The following is an 18,023-nucleotide window of genomic DNA, read 5'->3' as shown; positions in this document are numbered from 1 at the left end:
CTGTCAAAAATAATGTCATAAATAGATTTCCTTTATCAGTTAACTTCTATTAACTAAACTAAATCAATATTTGGTGTGCGCATGCTTTGTGTTTAAAGCAGCTTTTGTCCTCGGTGCACTTGAGCAGAGTTTCTCAGGAGCTTTGCAGGAGGTTTCTTGAAGCAGAGACACAGTTCTTCTGGATTTAGTCTCAGTTTGTTCTGTTTCTTCATGTCATTTCAGACAGACTGGATGATGATCAGATCAGATCTCAAAAATCTCACTGGATTATTATAATTAAAGGCTAAATGAATGTTTGGAAATGTAAACTGATATTTCCTACTGACACACACTACAGCAAAAGATAGAAATAACTGACTTTAAACCATTTTTAGCTGCTGAAGATACTAGTGCTCTAATCATTTCGGCCACCGCTGTACACATTTTAAATAATCTTTCCATTGATGTATGGTTTGTTATGATAGGACAATATTTGTCTGAGATACAACTATTAGAAAATCTGGAATCTGAGGGAGCAAAAAAATCTAAATATTGAGAAAATCTCCTTTAAAGTTGTTCAAATGAAGTTCTTAGCAATGCATATTACTAATCAACAATGAAGTTTTGATATATTTATGGTAGGAAATTTACCAAATATCTTCATGGAACATGATCTTAATATCCTAATGATTTTTGTCATAAAAGAGAAATGTATCATTTTGATCCATACAATGTATTGTTGGCTATTGCTACAGATATACCTGTGTTACTCATGACTGCTTTTGTGCTGCAGGGACACAGATAGTCATTTAGCAGATGCTTTTATCTAAAGCAACTTACAAATGAGGACAATAGAAGCAATCAAAATGAACAAAAGTCCAATAATATGTAGGGCTGAGTGCTGTGACGAGTGTCCGTCTAACGCAGTACCCAAGTTTTTTTGTTTTTTTTGTTTTGTTAATATAATAAATTAAAAGAAAACAAAGTAGAAAGGATAGAAAAAAGAATAAGGAGCACTATTAGAGGGTTTAAAAAAAATAAAACAAGAATAGAGAATTGAATTGAGTTCTGTCATCCAACGCTGCGGTGCGTCTCATTAATTCATTATGTTTCCTGTTGCTCTTGACACAAACCTACAAAGTGGCTCGTGTTCAGCGACTCGACACCTGCCAGACTGCAGCAGCTTCCCACTGGTCCACGCGCCGCCGCCGCCTTAATTAAAAGAGGAAGTTCAATTATTTTTCGATGAAACGCTCCCCCATCGGCCTCACAAATGAGTTTGGTTTGTACCGACCTGCAGGAAGTTCCTCGAACCCTCTGCGTACGACATTCTGCATCTGATGAGAGGCGTTTCTGGATAAAAGCTCTTTTATGAACATATGGACACAAAAAGAGTCATGTTAGGAAATGAAGTGGGCAGAACAGACAGTCTGAATGAGTGAAACACCACCACAGAGCAGCACATGCTGTGTTTCACACTCAGACTGGTATTATGGGACCTTAAAATACATAGAAAATTACATTTAAATTAATACATTTAAATGAATAAATAAAAATATGAAAAAATAATTCATAAATATGAATAGTAATAATAATAGAGTGAATTTTTCTGTTAATTTATTAGTTAACCCATTTAATCCCACCGGTCACAATAGTGACCATAAAGACTGTTTTCATTTATAAAGCTCTAAAAATGTTACTGACCAGTGTTTTAGTGCATTTTCTGCAAATATGGAAAAAATAAAGGGTCTTTGTCACATGACCAGAGCAGTTTACTTCCTGTTTGCACCATGAGATGATGACGACATCAAAACAAAAGGCTAGTAATGTATGTAAGGTGTCTGGTATTAATATATGAATTCACAATTATTCAGTTTTGTTGAGTGTGGACATAGAATGAGTAAACATATTGATCTCAACAATAGTGACCTGTGGGATAACTATTTTTCTTTGTATCTTAGTAAACCTATTCAGTGTTGTATACGATTTTTTATTTTTTTTTCTTAATGTATAATAGTAACCATAGAATGTGATGAAAAGGTTTAAAATGTGTTAATAACTGGGCTGAGATATATAAGAATTTTAATGACTGCAGAAATAGTTTAATTTCAGTATACACATTATCCCAGCGGTCACAATTGTGGGGATTAAAAAAATTAGGGATTAAATGGGTTAATTTATATAAAATATATAATTTGTTTATATAATTTAATTAATCAAGTCACCTTTATTTATGTAGCGCTTTATACAATACTGATTGTGTCAAAGCAGCTTTACAGAGATAAAACGGGAAAATAGTTTGTCAATAATGCAAGAGGACAATAACAAAGAGTCGTCTTCCAGCTAAAGCCAGATCATTGATGATTCAGAGATCCAGTTCAGCTCTTTTCCAAAAGTGTCTGTGCAATCAGTCAAGCTTCCGCAACTAAGCAAGCCAGAGGCAGCAGCTGCAAGGAACCAAAACTGCATCGGTGACAGAAATGAAGAAAAAGCCTTGTGAGAAACCAGGCTCAGGCTCAGTTTGCTTCTGAACGAATCACCGTTTTGTTCTAATCGGTTCAGTGAATGATTCAATGACTCGTTCTTAAACAGTAACTTTTTTTATTGCCTTAACTTTCCAACCAATCAAGGTCATTCATAGACAGTTACTATGTTCCTAAATGAATCACTGTTTTGTTCTAATTGGTTCAGTGAATGATTCAATGACTCATTCATTGACAGTAATTTGTTTTATTCCTTAATGAATCACTGTTTTGTTCTAATTGGTTCAGTGAATGATTCAGTGACTCAATCATAAAGACAGCCACTTGTTTTGTTCATGAATGAATTGATGCTTTTGAATGAATCAATTCATTGAATGATTCAATTACTCATTAATTATTCGTAACGAAAACCACTCATCGCCACCTACTGGTGAATACATTTATGTTTGTATGTAGTTTCTGCATCACTGTTTAATTTCAAAGCAAATAGCAATTATTTTCCAAACCGGTTTCTCAAACACTTCTTCTGCTCTGTGCTTCTTCAATACTCATGATAATTCAAATTGAGATTTTTGATTGCACACTTCACTCTCTTGTCAAATCCCAGCACAGCATCATTGAGATCTCTTCTGAAACTCAAGAGCAGACTCATGTGAGACTCCTGAGGTCTTTTTCTCAGGAGAAACAGCTGAGAAGGAGCAGAGACTCTCAGTGCTGTGTGTGATGTGTGATGTCTCCTCCGTTGGGAGCACACTTCATCTTGAGTTAGTATTTTATCATGAGCATCAGCGTCCTCTCGCTAACAAATAACCCCGATGCTCAGACATGCTCGTCAAACGCGCAGCTCTCCCGTGAGAGACTGCTGGACAACTGACAACAAAAGCATCCAGAAGTCCTCAGAGAAATAAGCAGCATCTGCTGAGAGACACGAATCGCGTCTCCATTCTGCCACGGCGTGCGTAATTGCTGAGAAATGCGATTGTGACTTTTTAATACAAGCAGAGATTAACAATGCAGTCGCCAATTCTTCAGTGCTGTGGCTAATTAGCGATGCTAGGCTAATTGCAGGTTTGTGTAATTGCACTGTATCTTAAGAGTTTGTCAAGATGAAACCACCTGGACACAGGGAAAATCCTCTGCTCTCTTATTTTGTAATTACAGGGTTTGTGTTTTTATCTCATGTTGCGCTTTTCTTCTAGTGCACAACGACTAATTGCATCGCGCTCGCTTCTGTTTTAATTGACAGTATAGTTTGAGTATGTGAATTGTGTCGGTCCCGTAATGCCGTGACATTTCACGCTGGATATTTTTAATGCACAGGTGAGATGGAGGACAAACGCGTGACCTCTGACCTCTCCTTTGTTCCTGCGGAGCGGAGAAACTGTGCGTTTAAGGCTGATTGACAAACCGATGAGGCTTGAGTCTTTTGAAAATAAACACCAGAACAAAAGAGATCAGACTCAAACTCTGAAGATAAACACTATTCGTTTTCTAAATGACGTTTGAGTTGCAATTATTGACATCGTCTGTCATTTGATGCGCTGATGGGCGTTACAGGAGGTCATGTGTGTCCAAAACCCAGTGAAACAAACTAAACTTTTACATCAGATTAATTATGTAATTAGAGAAGAACTGAGATCAGATTATACTTGTTTATTTTATTCAGTTTTTTCTTTTCAGATCAAAATAAATGATAAGCATATTTAAAATATAGTATCTTCAATTACAGATATTCATGTGCATATACTGAAGTTATTGTTATATTTCTTTACTTCATAATTCATTTTATTCATGAGATTATAAATTGATCCAGTAAAAACAAACTCCAATTTAAAAACAGACCATGCATTTGGTCTTAAAGTGACAGCAACCTAATAAACCTGCTTAAAAACCTCCAAAACAAACAAAACAAAAAAATTAAATAAATAAAATAACTTTAAAAAAGATCATTGTATATTTAATTCATTGTTTCATTTTACATTTAGAAAGTGAAAAAGAAAGAAAGTGAAGTGACATACGGCCAAGTATGGTGACCCATACTCGGAATTTGTGCTCTGCATTTAACCCATCCAACGTGCACACACACACACACACACACACACACACACACACTCTCACTCTCTCTCTCTCTGCCGGCCCGAGACTCAAACCCGCAACCTTTGGATCACGAGTCCGACTCGCTAACCATTAAGCCACGTCTTCCCCAATTTAATTTCTATTTTTACCTGAACCTAACTGAAAACACTCTTCATTTATAAATTTGTCTTTATTAGTAATTTTATACACACACACACACACACACACACATACATACATATGTATATATGTGTGTGTGTGTGTGTGTAATATATATATATATATATATATATGAATTCATGGTGGGACTGAGTTTATGTCCTGCTCACAGTGACGTGTCACACAGTGAGAATCTCACTGCTCGCTCTTGCACGAGTCCGTCATAAAACCATAATTAGAGGCCTTGATTCTGACGAACATCTGCTTAACGACAGCAGAATGAAAATCAATTTGATTGGCCTAATAAAGTGATCTGTGTGCCGCTAATGATTAGTTTAATATGCTCTTTTGTTCAGGCCGCATTGACAGTGTCTCCTGAGAAACATTTACTGCTGAATGATATTAAAGACCTGAACTCTGAGAGCGATAATGACTCAAAGCGTATCAGAAAATACCACGACACTACTATAGACATACTACCGTGGTAATTCTTTGAAGTAACATCTTAATATTATATGAACATGGTAATGAGTACCTTGGTATATGAAAGTACCACAGTATGGCTGTGATTTTGACATGGTAACATGTTAATATTGTGTTTTAATATTATACTTTTAAAGTATTATTTAGAAGTATTTTGCAAATATAATGTAAATTTATGCACATATCATGGTAATAATAAAAGTACCTAGTCTGTTTTTTTCATGTCATCAGCCGTTTTCATTTTACTTTTAATTAGGAAAAATGGTTTGAGTAGAAAAGTTTGATTAGAAAAGTTTTAAAAATTTAATTGTGCGTTTGTAATTTGTATTCTTTTTTTATGTTTATATTTGGCTTTAATTTATTTTTATTAAAATTTATTAATTTTAGTAATTTTAGTACTTATGTTATTTCAACATCTCATTTCCGAAATATAAAGTTTTCATCTCATATTAATCATTTTATTTCAGCTTGCACAATATTTATTAGTTTTAGTTAACAAAAAAACACTGAAATAACTTCACTCAATAGTCAGTGTTTTTTGACAGCTACAAAGTCATATGGCATCACATTGTGTTTTTAAGATTTACCATGGTTATACACAAATATCATGGTACATTTATATGACAATATGTAATATTTCAGTGTCAGAATAGTACCGTGGTATTATCATCTGATGTATTTTCTCTTGTCCAGTGAACAAAAGAGGAAAAAATCATATTACATGTGGGCATTGGTGATGATACAGCAGAATTATTGTGTGATTTCTATAGATGTGCAGTGTTTTTCATCAGAATCAGATCTGCACACCCTCATGGCATATCAAATCTGCTGTGTTTTGCATTCAGTAAGCGCAGACCGTGTTGCATTTTTGCAACTGGCCAGTGATGATATCAGGACTTTTGGCCCTGTTAAGCACTGGAGCGTCTCTGGAGCTCCTGCTGCGTCTTCAGCTCTGGCACAGGCACAAGATCCTCCATGCACAATACGAGGAGGAGGAGAACCTGAGAGGAGCAGCGCAGTGCCACGGGGCTGCCTGATGTCAGTGTTCATGTAATCTGAGCGATTGGCTTTAACCTGCTATTTCCTGTGTGATCAGAGAAACACTCACAGGTGCTCCAAACAACACATGACAAAACATGCAAACTCTCTCTCGTCAGATCCTGTGAGAAACACAGGACAACATAAAACATAGATAAAACATTCAAAATACACTTTTAAATGCTTGTTTTAGTGCATTTTATTTATTTAAGTCAAGTAGCCCAAAATCTCAAAATTGACCAGTGCATGAAAGAAACTTTTGGCTGTAGTGTCTCGCCTTAAGAGAGGTCATTCTTAAATCAAGAAGAAAAAAAAACGCGTTTTCCCCTTTAATTCATCTATTAATTGGATAAAACTAGGTTCAAACGTGTCATATTAGAGTTAAAGGTTTTTTCCTGTGGAGATTTTGAATTTCTCTTTTTATCACTCCATAAATCAGAAAATACTGTCAACAGGCAGAAAAAAAAATCACCATGTTTTCGGGAATAAACTTGTATAAAATCAGGTGAACAAACCCCCTCATTAAAAACCTTCAGAATATAGCGAGGAATAAAACTCGCGTTTTGGTTTATGTAAGTTGCTTTGGATAAAATGTATAAATGTATAAGTGGAGATAAAAACTCACATTGTCGCCATGTTTGTAGGAGTAAAATGTTGTATAAATCAGTGTGAATGATATATGAACAAACCCCTCAGTAAAAACCTTCAGAATATAGATAGGAATAAAACTGTAAAGTTTGGTGTATGTAAGTGCAGCTGAAGTGGAGATAAAACTCACAGCCTTTAAACATATATGCATTTTCACCATGTTTTTAGGGGTAAAATGTTGTATAAATCAGTGTGAATGATATATAAACAAACCCCTCAGTAAAAAACATAATAATATAGAGAGGAATAAAACTGTAAAGTTTGGTGTATGTAAGTGCTAATGAAGTGGAGAAAAAACTCTTTAAAGGTTTTATTGTAATTGAAATTTACAGATGCAAATAGATAAAGTGCAATAACATAAACGCTTAAATATGTGTTTTTTCCCCCCACTAGTCTGACAGAAGACGTGGAAGCAAAACAGACCTCAAAACTGACCAAAGCATGAAAACACACTGGTTTTGCCTGTGGTGTCTGTTGTGAATCTGTTAATGCTAATGAAGTGTTGTGTTTGATGGTTTCTCTCAGGCTGACTCTCTCTCTCTCTCTCTCTGTGTCTCTGGTTTTAGCTGGTGTTTGAGGTGGTGGCGTCCGGTGAACGGGGTCTGCTGGCCGTCAGAGGGATCTCGCGTCAGGGCCATCAATGCAGTAAGTGTCATGAGACGTGAACATATGTGTCAAACGGCTTCACTATCTGCTGCTGCCACACAGAACCGACCGCAGACGCGCTTCCTTTGAAAGCAGATTAAAGAACAGAGTCACCAAACACTGCAATCCCACAGTCCTCTATGGATAGCTCAGATGATTACAAACACTCATCACTCGCCAAAATATATCCTACACAAAGCTAAAAGAATTAGTCTGTGTGTGCGTGTTGATTTGTTTGAACGTGAGTCACTTTGACCGTTCGGTAGTGGCTCGTTTTTATTTTGCTTCTTCCTTTCTTTTCAGCTGATGTCACTGAGGAGGCTGTGTGGGTTAGTTAATGTTAACTAATAGCCAATTAGCTGTTTAGTCACAGTTCAGGCTGCTGTTGTTGGTGATCCAGCCACATTTTAAAGAGACGATTCACCCAGAAATGATCATTCTGTCATCATTTACTCTCCTTCATTTTGTTCAAAACCTTCATGGCTTTCTTCTGTTGATGTTTCCTTTGCAATTACAAAGAACTGAAGCTTCAAAAAAAGACACTAAAACTCAATGAAGTATCATAACAGTCACCCATATGACTTGTGCTCTGTATTTCAAATCTTCTGAAGGCATATGATGATTTGTGTTAGAAAAAAAACTATTTTAGTATTATTTAATATATATGAATACATTTTGTAGTAATTAATATATTACTATTAATATTTTGAATGACCTTTCATTTTTTTATGTTTAATTTAGTTTCATTTTTAGTATTTTTGTTATGTGCTTTTGTCATTTTTATTAATAATTATTATATAATAAATGTAATTTATATAGCACCTTTTGTACAAAGAATGCTGCTCAAAATGCGCAAATTTGCATTATAACAAGCACTTCACATGAAAACAAGTAAATTATTAATATAACAAGATAAAAACAGATGACAAAAATGAATATACATACTGTAAAATGCATAACAAAACATGGAACTTAAAACCAAAAAATAATAAAACCTTTTTTCTATGTTTCTCTTTAAACATAGAAAAAACACATTAAAAAATCCTAGATAAAAGCCAAAGTAAAAAGCTCCTTAGCAATATTTAGAAATTTTAACAAAACTGAAACAAACCCAAATGTAATTAATTGTTTTTCACTGGTCCTTTAAATGCTGAAGCTCCACTGATTCTTTTGTAAGGATCAGTTTTCATAAACAGCAGTTGATTATGACAGATATAAAGTCATACGGCATCACAATCTCGTAATTAATAATCGTCTCTGAATGTCTCATATAACAGCTGATAAATGAAAGCGTGTTTGGTTTTGAATGATGTTTGACCTTCACTCTTTCACCTGCTCATCCATCTCTCCTCTTCTGTTATTCATCACTCATGGAGTCGTTCCCTCCATCTCTCTTCCCTTGTTCGTTCTTAAATTCCTGTTTGCACGTGAAATCACTTCATTTCCAGCGAAATGCATGCAGATCATGAATCCTCCAGTATCAGATCAGAACTCCTCCATAGTTCAGATCTTTAAATGAATGTCACGACTAATTAAAATCACATGAACTTTCATTGTTACCTTCACTAGTTACTCTGATTTCTTCCGCTGTAACTTGAATTTGGTTTTTCTTATGAATCTGATGGACGTTTCTCATTCAGGCTGATGTGTGTGTGGTGCTTTCCTCATGCTTCTTTCTCAAACTTATACATGAAATCACATTATTCCCAATTAAATGCATCACATGTTTGTGTGTTTATGTGCACAGCAGTATTTTAGTATTATTTATATCATACTTTTTATAAAAAAAAATCATTTGTTTAATTTCCAGTTTTTTAAGTTTCATTTTTATTTCAGGTTTTATTTATTTCCTCTATTTTAAAATTGATTTAGTTTTAAATCAGTTTTAGTATTTATTTATTTTAACAGTGTGATCCAGTTAAATGCATTGCATGCATTTGTGTGTGTATGTGCTCATTAGTGTTATTTTATTATTAATGTCGTATTGTAGTTTTTATTAAATTTTAAATTATATGTTAAATTTATTTTTAGTTCTTCTAATTTTGTTGAATTTTTAGTAATTCTAGTATTTTAGGTTTAATTTTATTTCTTTATAAAAATCTATTTTTTATTTGAATTTTAGGTTTTATTTATTTTATATATATATATATATATATATATACATCTTATTTCAGTTAGTTGCTCAGGCAGCATTTCTAATTTCTTTCTAAGATTGCTATTTTATTTCTTCTCACCTTTGGCTAGTTCTGTCTCAGTTTGTCTGGGTTCTGGGGCTGGTGGCTAGTTTCTCATTCAGGCTGATGTGTTCTGTGTCTCTCTGACCTTTCCTCGCGTGTTTCTCTAAGTGCTGCGTCTGGAAAACGCTCCTCGCTGCCCTTGAACCGCAGCGGCTGAACCTGTAATATCCTGATGGAAATGTGCTGAGTGAACGTGTGCCGATCCATTTTATGATTGATTCACTGCAGTTTCACAGGTGAAAGACGTCTGGAGGAGCTCCGCACGCGATTCACTGAGTCGTTTGAGTTGATTCACTGTAATGTTCTCTGCTATGGCTCACTGATTCTCTCTCTGTCTGTCAGTGAACACGCCTCACTTCCTGCACATTAAGACTGTGGAGGTCAACGCCAGACAGACGGCCACCTTCCAGTGCACCATTAACGGCCAACCCAAAGATCATGTCAACTACAAACTCTGGCTCCAGGTAAATTCACTAGAACACAATCAGCAGAGCTGCTGTGCCGGCCTGTACACCGCAAAAACATGATTTTCTTACTTAGATATTTATACTAGAAAACAAGACAAAAATACTAAGTTGGAAAATATTTTTTTGCAGTGTAGGCCAGTGTGTTATTTTAGTATTATTTCTATAATATTATAGTGTTTTATTTACATTTTAAGTTTACTTTACATTTTCAATTGTCATTTTCTTTTTAGTTTATTTATTTTTTTAATCTTAGGTTTTATTTAAAGGGGTCTAAAGATGCTTTTTTAAAGATCATTATTTTGTGTATTTGGTGTAACAGAATATGTTGACATGCTTTAACGTTTAAAAAAAACACATTATTTTTCAAATACTGTACATTATTGTAGGTCCTCAATGCCCAAACTCTCTCAAACGCTTCGTTTTCTACAAAGTCCCTCCTTCCAACAAGCACAGTCTGCTCTGATTGGCCAACTGGCACAGTGCATTGTGATTGGCTGAACACTGTAACGGCTCTTTCCATAATCGCGAGTTTCAGCTTTCAAAATAAATGTAAAGACAGTTAATAATGTCCTTAGTTTTACTATCAGTTCCAGCCCGAGAGGGGAACAGAGTCGTGTGGCAGACACAGTGATGAAGCTCGTATGTGTTTGCACACAAGCCGCGGTTAAGACAGCTGACTCCACTGTGATGTGACCCTGTCTCTCTCTCTCACACACACACACACGACACGCAAAACTCTGCATTTGAACAGTCAATGGCAAATACTTAAACTACTAACAAAACATACTTACAGTCACTGATTCAGAAGCGCCAGATTGTCAGAGCAAAGTCAGAATTACCTCCTCTCCTAGGTTCACGAAACAGTCATCCATAAAATGCGTTGTGATAACATCTGGGTTGTGCTGTTCTGTTGTAAGTAATCTTAATAATTCCTAATTGCATCTACTTTCGGCATAAAGTGCTTTTGCTTTCACCGAGAAACACACAGCGTCTCCCTGACACGGCTTCATCACGACTTCACACGGTTTAGTTGAAGTTTTTCATATAATATTTCTATTCTGTTTTATTTCAGCTTTGTCGGTTTAGTTAATGCTAGTAATAATCCTGGTGGTCAGTGAAAAACAAATATCTCTCTGACTGACGGATCTGTATTCCCACTTCACAAACAGAAAAGCAGCAGAACATCTGATTGAACACACACACACACACACACACACACTGTGTCAACTGCTGTATTGGATATTCAGGATAAGTTTGTAAATCCTCCATTGACTTTTCTCAAAGGGCAGAATTGAACAGATGCCAGTGACGTCATATTAAATATTTACATACTGAATGACTGTCGGTCTTCAGAGCTGGATCTATATCTACAGTAAACTTTGATTTTGGAGTGAGCTATATTTGGAAATGTTGTGGTGGTGTTTGATTCTCAGGGCATCGGAGGACGCGAGGCTCCTATGAAGGACACCAAACCGGTGAACTCCAGACGCTACACCGCCACCTTCGACATCGTCAACACCACCAAAGGAGACTCGGGCCGCTACCGCTGCATCGTCCGCTCCGAGAGAGGAGTCGGAGTGTCCAGCTACGGAGCTCTGGTGGTCAAACGTGAGTCCACTCGCATTAACTGTGCATTAACACAACAAATGATGGAGAACATGTGTGATATTCAGGTTACATTCAGACTAATGTCTTTATGCACCACATGTCAGATACATTGATTTTTTTTCACATTGACAGACCATAATATCGACCATAATATCGATTCCTCAATTCCTCAGTGTGTGGAAATCAAGCAACATATATACAGTGTGTGTGTGTGTATATATATATAAATAACATTTTTCTGAAATATATACTGTATGTGTGTGTATTTATATATACATAATAAATAAACACAGTACACACACATATATTATGTAAACAAAAACTTTTATTTTGGATGCGATTAATTGTGATTAATAGTTTGACAGCACTAATAAATATATATATATATATATATATATATATATATATATATATATATATATATATATATATATATATATATATATATATATATATATATATATAATGAAAATGCACGCATACATGTTTAGTATATGGTAGCATTAATTCTACTGCAGAAGTTGAAAATATAATATTTATAGTATTTCTTCCAATTGTTAATTTTGTCTTTGCAAAGAAAAAAATAATAAAAATAATAGAAAAGAAAAGAATTTTACAGCTGTTCAGAATGAGTAATTTTGTAGTTTAATTTGCATTTAAAGCTCTTTTTAGACTGTAGAGGATATTTTATGGGTGAATTATGACAATTAACCAGTTGTGAAATAATGTTTACATGTATTTGATGTTTAGCAAAATCAGTTCTGTTACAGAAGTGCAAAATTCATATAATTTCTTCTCATTTTTACATTTGTTTGTTACATGAGTTCAGAATTTTCTGTTTAGTTTCAGTAAAAGCTTTATTTGCACTGTAAACGATGTTTTAATGGGCGAAGTAGGAAAATCAAGCAGCCTAAAATATCTTTCTTACTGTAGATGCAAAAGAAGATGATCTTATTAGGCAGCGTTAATATGAGCAATCACTTCACTAGTTTTGGATCGAAGCCGGTGTGTGTGTGTGTGTGTGAGAGAGAGATATCAGTTGTGTCATTATAACGAGTGTTGGGATTTTCCTCTCTTGTGTGTGTTTTCTGTGTTGCGTGTGTGTGTGGTTTCCAGCAGCGGTTCCTCTCCTTCGTCACGCCTCTCTCTGCTTATTATCCCAAATTGGCTCAGCAAATCATATTATTTTACATTTTGCCACTTTAGATTAAATATCTGACTGTCAAGTGTGTGTGTGTGTGTATGTATGTGAGTGTGTTAGAGAGAGAGTGTGTGTGTGTGTGTGTACGTGTGTTTATGTTTGTATGTGAGTGTGTTAGAGAGAGAGTGTGTGTGTGTGTGTGTGTGTGTACGTGTGTTTATGTTTGTGTGTGTGTGTGTGTGTGTGTCTGTGTCTGTGTGAGAGAGAGTGTGTGTGTGTGTGTGATATATATTTTTATAATATATTTATTGCTTCGGCAACATTGTGATGTTACACAGTCATGTCAATAAAGCTCAGTTGAATTGAATTGAATTGAGAGAGTGAGTGTGTGTGTGTGAGAGAGAGCAAGAGAGAGAGAGAGAGAGAGAGTGTGTGTGTGTGTGTGTATATGTGATGAGAGTGGCCAAGGGCAGCGACGGGCGTCACAACGCTCTGTTTCCTCCAGGAGAAAGATGCCTGCAGGTTAACAAGACTGACCTGTGTCCTGTGACAGCACAATGAGAGTCATAAATCATTTACAGCATGCTTCCTTTCTCTGTCCACACGCACGCACGCACACACACACACACACACACACACACACACACACACACACACACACACACACGCACACACACACACACACACACACACACACACACACACACACGCACACACACACACACGTGTGATGCCAGTCTGCTGCAGGTGCCAGAATGAACTTCTGCCAATGAATTTACCACCAAAAATACACTTTACTGGCCACAAATATGCTTTTTTCCAGTAGTATATTAAAAAATATTTTTATTTATATTTTTTATATTTATAAATATAAATGTATTTATTAATATATTTTTTATACATTTTATTATAAATATATTTTAATATTTATAATAATGATTTTTCTGTTTTTATATTCCCAAATATATTTTGTTATAAATATACTTTTTTAAATGTTTAGTATTTTTAAATATGAGTTTTATATTAATAAATACATATATTAATAGATTTGATCTTTATATTTATAATATTCATAAATATAAATATTTAGATACATGGATATAATTTTTTATATATTTGATTTTAAATATATTTGCCAAGTTATAATTTTATATAAATTATGAAATGCTAGTAATATTATAATAGCATTATATTTCATGTCAGTTTTTATATTTATAAATATATGTTTATGTATTTTATTGTAAATGTATTTTTATATTTATAATATTTAGAAACATAAATGTTTTATATGTATGGATAGATATATGTTAAAATATTTGATTTAAATGTATTTTTAAAGTAATACTTTTTTAAAAATATATTATTATAAAATATTAATAATATTATAATAAGATTATATTTAATGTCAGTTTCTATATGTATAAATATATTTACTTGACCCTAAAATATAATTGTGTAATATTATACAAATATATGTATAATTATATAATGTTTTTATATTTTTATGTGCGGATATATATTTTAATATGTTTAAATTTAAAGATATTTTTAAATTTCTAATACATTTTAGGTCCGATTTTATATTATTATATTAAATATATTTAAAAATATTTATAAATATAAATGTTTTGTATTAAAAATATATTTTTAATATATGACAATGAAATCATTTACCTACATTTTCTTAATTTTTTTGCATGTTAGTGACAGTTAGAATCATTTTTTTATGTGCGTCTGGTGTGTGGCGGGTGTTCACTGTGGACCTTTATTCTTTTGTATATTGAGTGATACTGTAGTTTGAGGCACTCAGATGCTCTTCTGTGTGAAGGACAGTGAAAGAGAATGAGAAGTAAGCACAGAACCGAGGGGAAGTAGTGTCCTCCTCGACCTTCTGAGGAGGAAGTTGTCCTGCAGTGTGTGATGAGTTCAGCTCTCTGTCATGTCACATCAGCTCAGATTCACTCCGTCCTGCAGTGAATGGAGGAAAAGCCCTGAACATCCCAATAACAGAGATCAGGGTGCGGCCCAACACTCCTCTAAATATACCAGACCACATCAGATGTGTGTGTGTTGCTGTTGTAATGTGAGCGGGAACATCACAGCTGTGTGTGTGTGTGTGCGCGCGCGTGAGAGAGAGTGCCTGTGTGAGAGAGAGAGTGTGTGTGAGAGAGTGTGTGGGTGTTTGTAAGAGAGAGTGTGTGGGTGTGTGCGTGAGAGAGAGTGTGTGTGTGTGAGAGAGTGTGTGTGTGAGAGAGTGTGTGTGTATGAGTGTGTGTGCGTGTGCGTGCGTGAGAGAGAGTGTGTGTGTGCGTATGTGTGTGAGAGAGAGAGTGTGTGTGTGTGTGTGTGTGTGAGAGAGAGTGTGTGTGTGTGTGTGTGCGTGTGTGTGTGAGAGAGAGTGCGTGTGTGTGTGAGAGAGTACGTGTGTGTGTGAGAGAGAGTGTGTGTGTGAGAGAGTGTGTGTGTGTGTGTGTGTGTGTGTGAGAGAGTGTGTGTGTGTGTGCGTGTGTGTGTGTGTGTGAGAGAGAGAGTGTGTGTGTGTGTGTGTGAGAGAGAGTGTGTGTGTGCGTGTGTGTGTGTGTGTGAGAGAGAGAGTGTGTGTGTGTGTGTGTGTGTGAGAGAGTGTGTGTGTGCTACTGCAATGCGAGCGGGAACATCACAGCTGTGTGTGTGTACACCTGCCACACGCGCGCACACACACTCACAGACAGCTGAGCGCTGACCTCTGACCTTTTGTGAGCGAAGGGTTGCTTTACTCGCACTGAAGTCACACAGACTGTAATCTGAGATTCTGATTCTGATGACGAGACGCTTCTACTGTAGTTCCACCAGACAGCAAATGTTTTAAAGGGTCATACGTGTTATTTCATGATTACTGAGTCGAGTCATAACACAGTTTCTCATCAGAGACAAAAAATGCAGAAGAAGTTTTTTTTAATTTTGAACTTTTTTTAGACAGCCAAAAATATTTATTAACGGCCATAACTGTGTATTTCAGTATTCTTATTCATTTTTATATCTTTGAATAAGATTTATGGACTTAAAGTTTGTAAGTTAAAATGGCATTTAAGTAAATGTTTTACCCATAAACATCAGTTTTACATGAGCTTTATTGGCTTTATAGCTTTATTAGCATTCATTTTGTTGTAATAGTTAAAAAGAGTATAATGTTTCAAATAAAATAAAGTTGCAGAAGTTCAGAATAAGTCATTATTAATATATTTATTTATTAATATATTTTTTTATTTATACATTCATACATACTGACAGGAATTTAGCTTTAATTAGCCTTTCCCTGGTATTTTATAAATTTTATGAGAATGGAATTTATATTAGAAGTTCAAGTAATTTTTCAGTTTGATTTCAGTAAATATTAATTTATTTACTTATTCATACATACTCTAGATGACATTTTGTCAAGTTAATTAGGTTTAAAAGTTATGCAATGAAACCGTGTTTCCAAATAATTTAATAAAAATATAAATTTTCATTGAGGATGGATTTTTTTTTTAGCTGTTTTTTCTCGAATGTTAATAACAATTATCCAAGTCAAAATGATGCCAAAGTCAATTATGTACTTACAAATTTTTTGTTCACGTTTTTTTGTGTTTGGCGGCATTCATTCTGCTGCAGAAGTTAAAAATGTGTCTTTTTTTAAAGAAAGTTGCATGTGAACGAATGGTTTTGCGGTCGAGTTTGAGCTTGGCTCGTTCGGGTTTGGTAAAGTGTCCAGATTTGATCAGATGCATGTGAAGGACTGAATCATGCTCGGTCTCTGTGATCTTCTGGTCTGTAGATGTGTGTGAGTGACAGCAGACAGCAGTGAAGGGAATCAGATTGAAGCGCGTGTGACTCTGTCAGTGGGAGGATGGAGAGAGATGTCGCTGTCGGTGTTGGTGTTGGTGTTGTTGTTGTTGTTGTGGGTGTAGCGGAGCGTGTCTGTGGTCACACCTGCACACAGCTGCCAGGATGATGGATGCTCCATTAGCGCAGCTGTAATTGGCATTCTGCACGCTCCACATCCAGACGCCGCTCTACGGTTCCTCTACAGACCTGCTGCTGCTGCTATGAGCTCTCAGTCTGATCCTACAGTCCATCCGTCTGATGATGATGTTATTCCTGTGTGCTAAAGACAGCCGTGATGCTCTGAATGTGCTTGTTATCATCAGCATCATAGTAGTGAGCACTCACTTCCTCAGTTGCTTTGATACTGTTTTTGCACATTACTTTACTCCATTTTAGTTTATTCTATTCTAATTTATTTTTGTTATTTTATCATTTTACTTGATTTCATTAATTTTTTCAAAAATTAATTTTATAAGTCATTTATTTTTGTAATTTCATTTTATTTTATCATTTGTTTTATTAAATTTTTTAAATTAATTAAATTTTATTTTATTAATTTCCTATTTCGTCTTATTTATTACATTTTAGTTTAAATTTTTATATTTTATAATTTTATTTTGTAATTTTCATTGTTTTATAATTGTATTTTCTTTTTATTATTTTCTTTTATTATTTTTTTATCATTTTATATTATATTTTATATTAGTTATTTTATTTAATTTTTTATTATTTTATTTTATATTTTTTATGTTTTATGTTTTTTATAATTTTATTCGTGTTTTATTAAAAATTTGTATTTTTATTTAATTTTATTTTCCTGAGTTAGCATCTAGCCCAAAGATGCCATTCCAACATATGATTCCAAGGAAAATAGTGTATTTTTATTGTAAAATATATATATTTTTAAACCTTTTTTAAGTTTATTGTAGAGTGTTACTGATGCGTTTGAGACTCAACAGCAAATGCATGATAAACATGATAAAACAGATGTTTTTCCTGTAGAAACATCAGTCACGGGCCTTGTTTGTGTTCAGGTTCACTGTGACACCGAAGCAGATTGTCTTGTATTGCTAATAGATTTTCATGCTCTGATGGCGGTTTCTGTGTGTGTGTGTGTGTGTGTGGTGGGTGAATTGGAGCAGGACCATTGGGGTGGCGACTAATGAAATTGTGCTCATCTAAAACAATGAAGGTCAGGAAATTAATTGGTTTA

At 34.7% G+C, this 18,023-nt stretch overlaps 1 protein-coding gene across 10 annotated transcripts in view; it reads left to right on the top strand.

The window, feature by feature from the left end:
* The window catches only part of LOC306863442 (receptor-type tyrosine-protein phosphatase mu-like), a 234,528-nt gene that overhangs the window by 80,919 nt on the left and 135,586 nt on the right, over nucleotides 1–18,023 (top strand). For all 10 annotated transcript variants that reach the window (XM_079406771.1, XM_079406777.1, XM_079406776.1 and 7 more), the window contains exons 4-6: nucleotides 7,433–7,511; nucleotides 10,091–10,212; nucleotides 11,649–11,823. In XM_079406771.1, coding sequence (XP_079262897.1) covers nucleotides 7,433–7,511; nucleotides 10,091–10,212; nucleotides 11,649–11,823 — 376 coding nt within the window. The remainder of the gene's footprint in view (nucleotides 1–7,432; nucleotides 7,512–10,090; nucleotides 10,213–11,648; nucleotides 11,824–18,023) is intronic.

Source organism: Barbus barbus (genome assembly GCF_936440315.1).
Source record: "Barbus barbus genome assembly, chromosome: 44".
Classification (NCBI taxonomy): domain Eukaryota; kingdom Metazoa; phylum Chordata; class Actinopteri; order Cypriniformes; family Cyprinidae; genus Barbus; species Barbus barbus.
The sequence above is the reverse complement of the archived record's forward strand: the minus strand, read 5'-3'. Positions and strand labels throughout refer to the sequence as shown.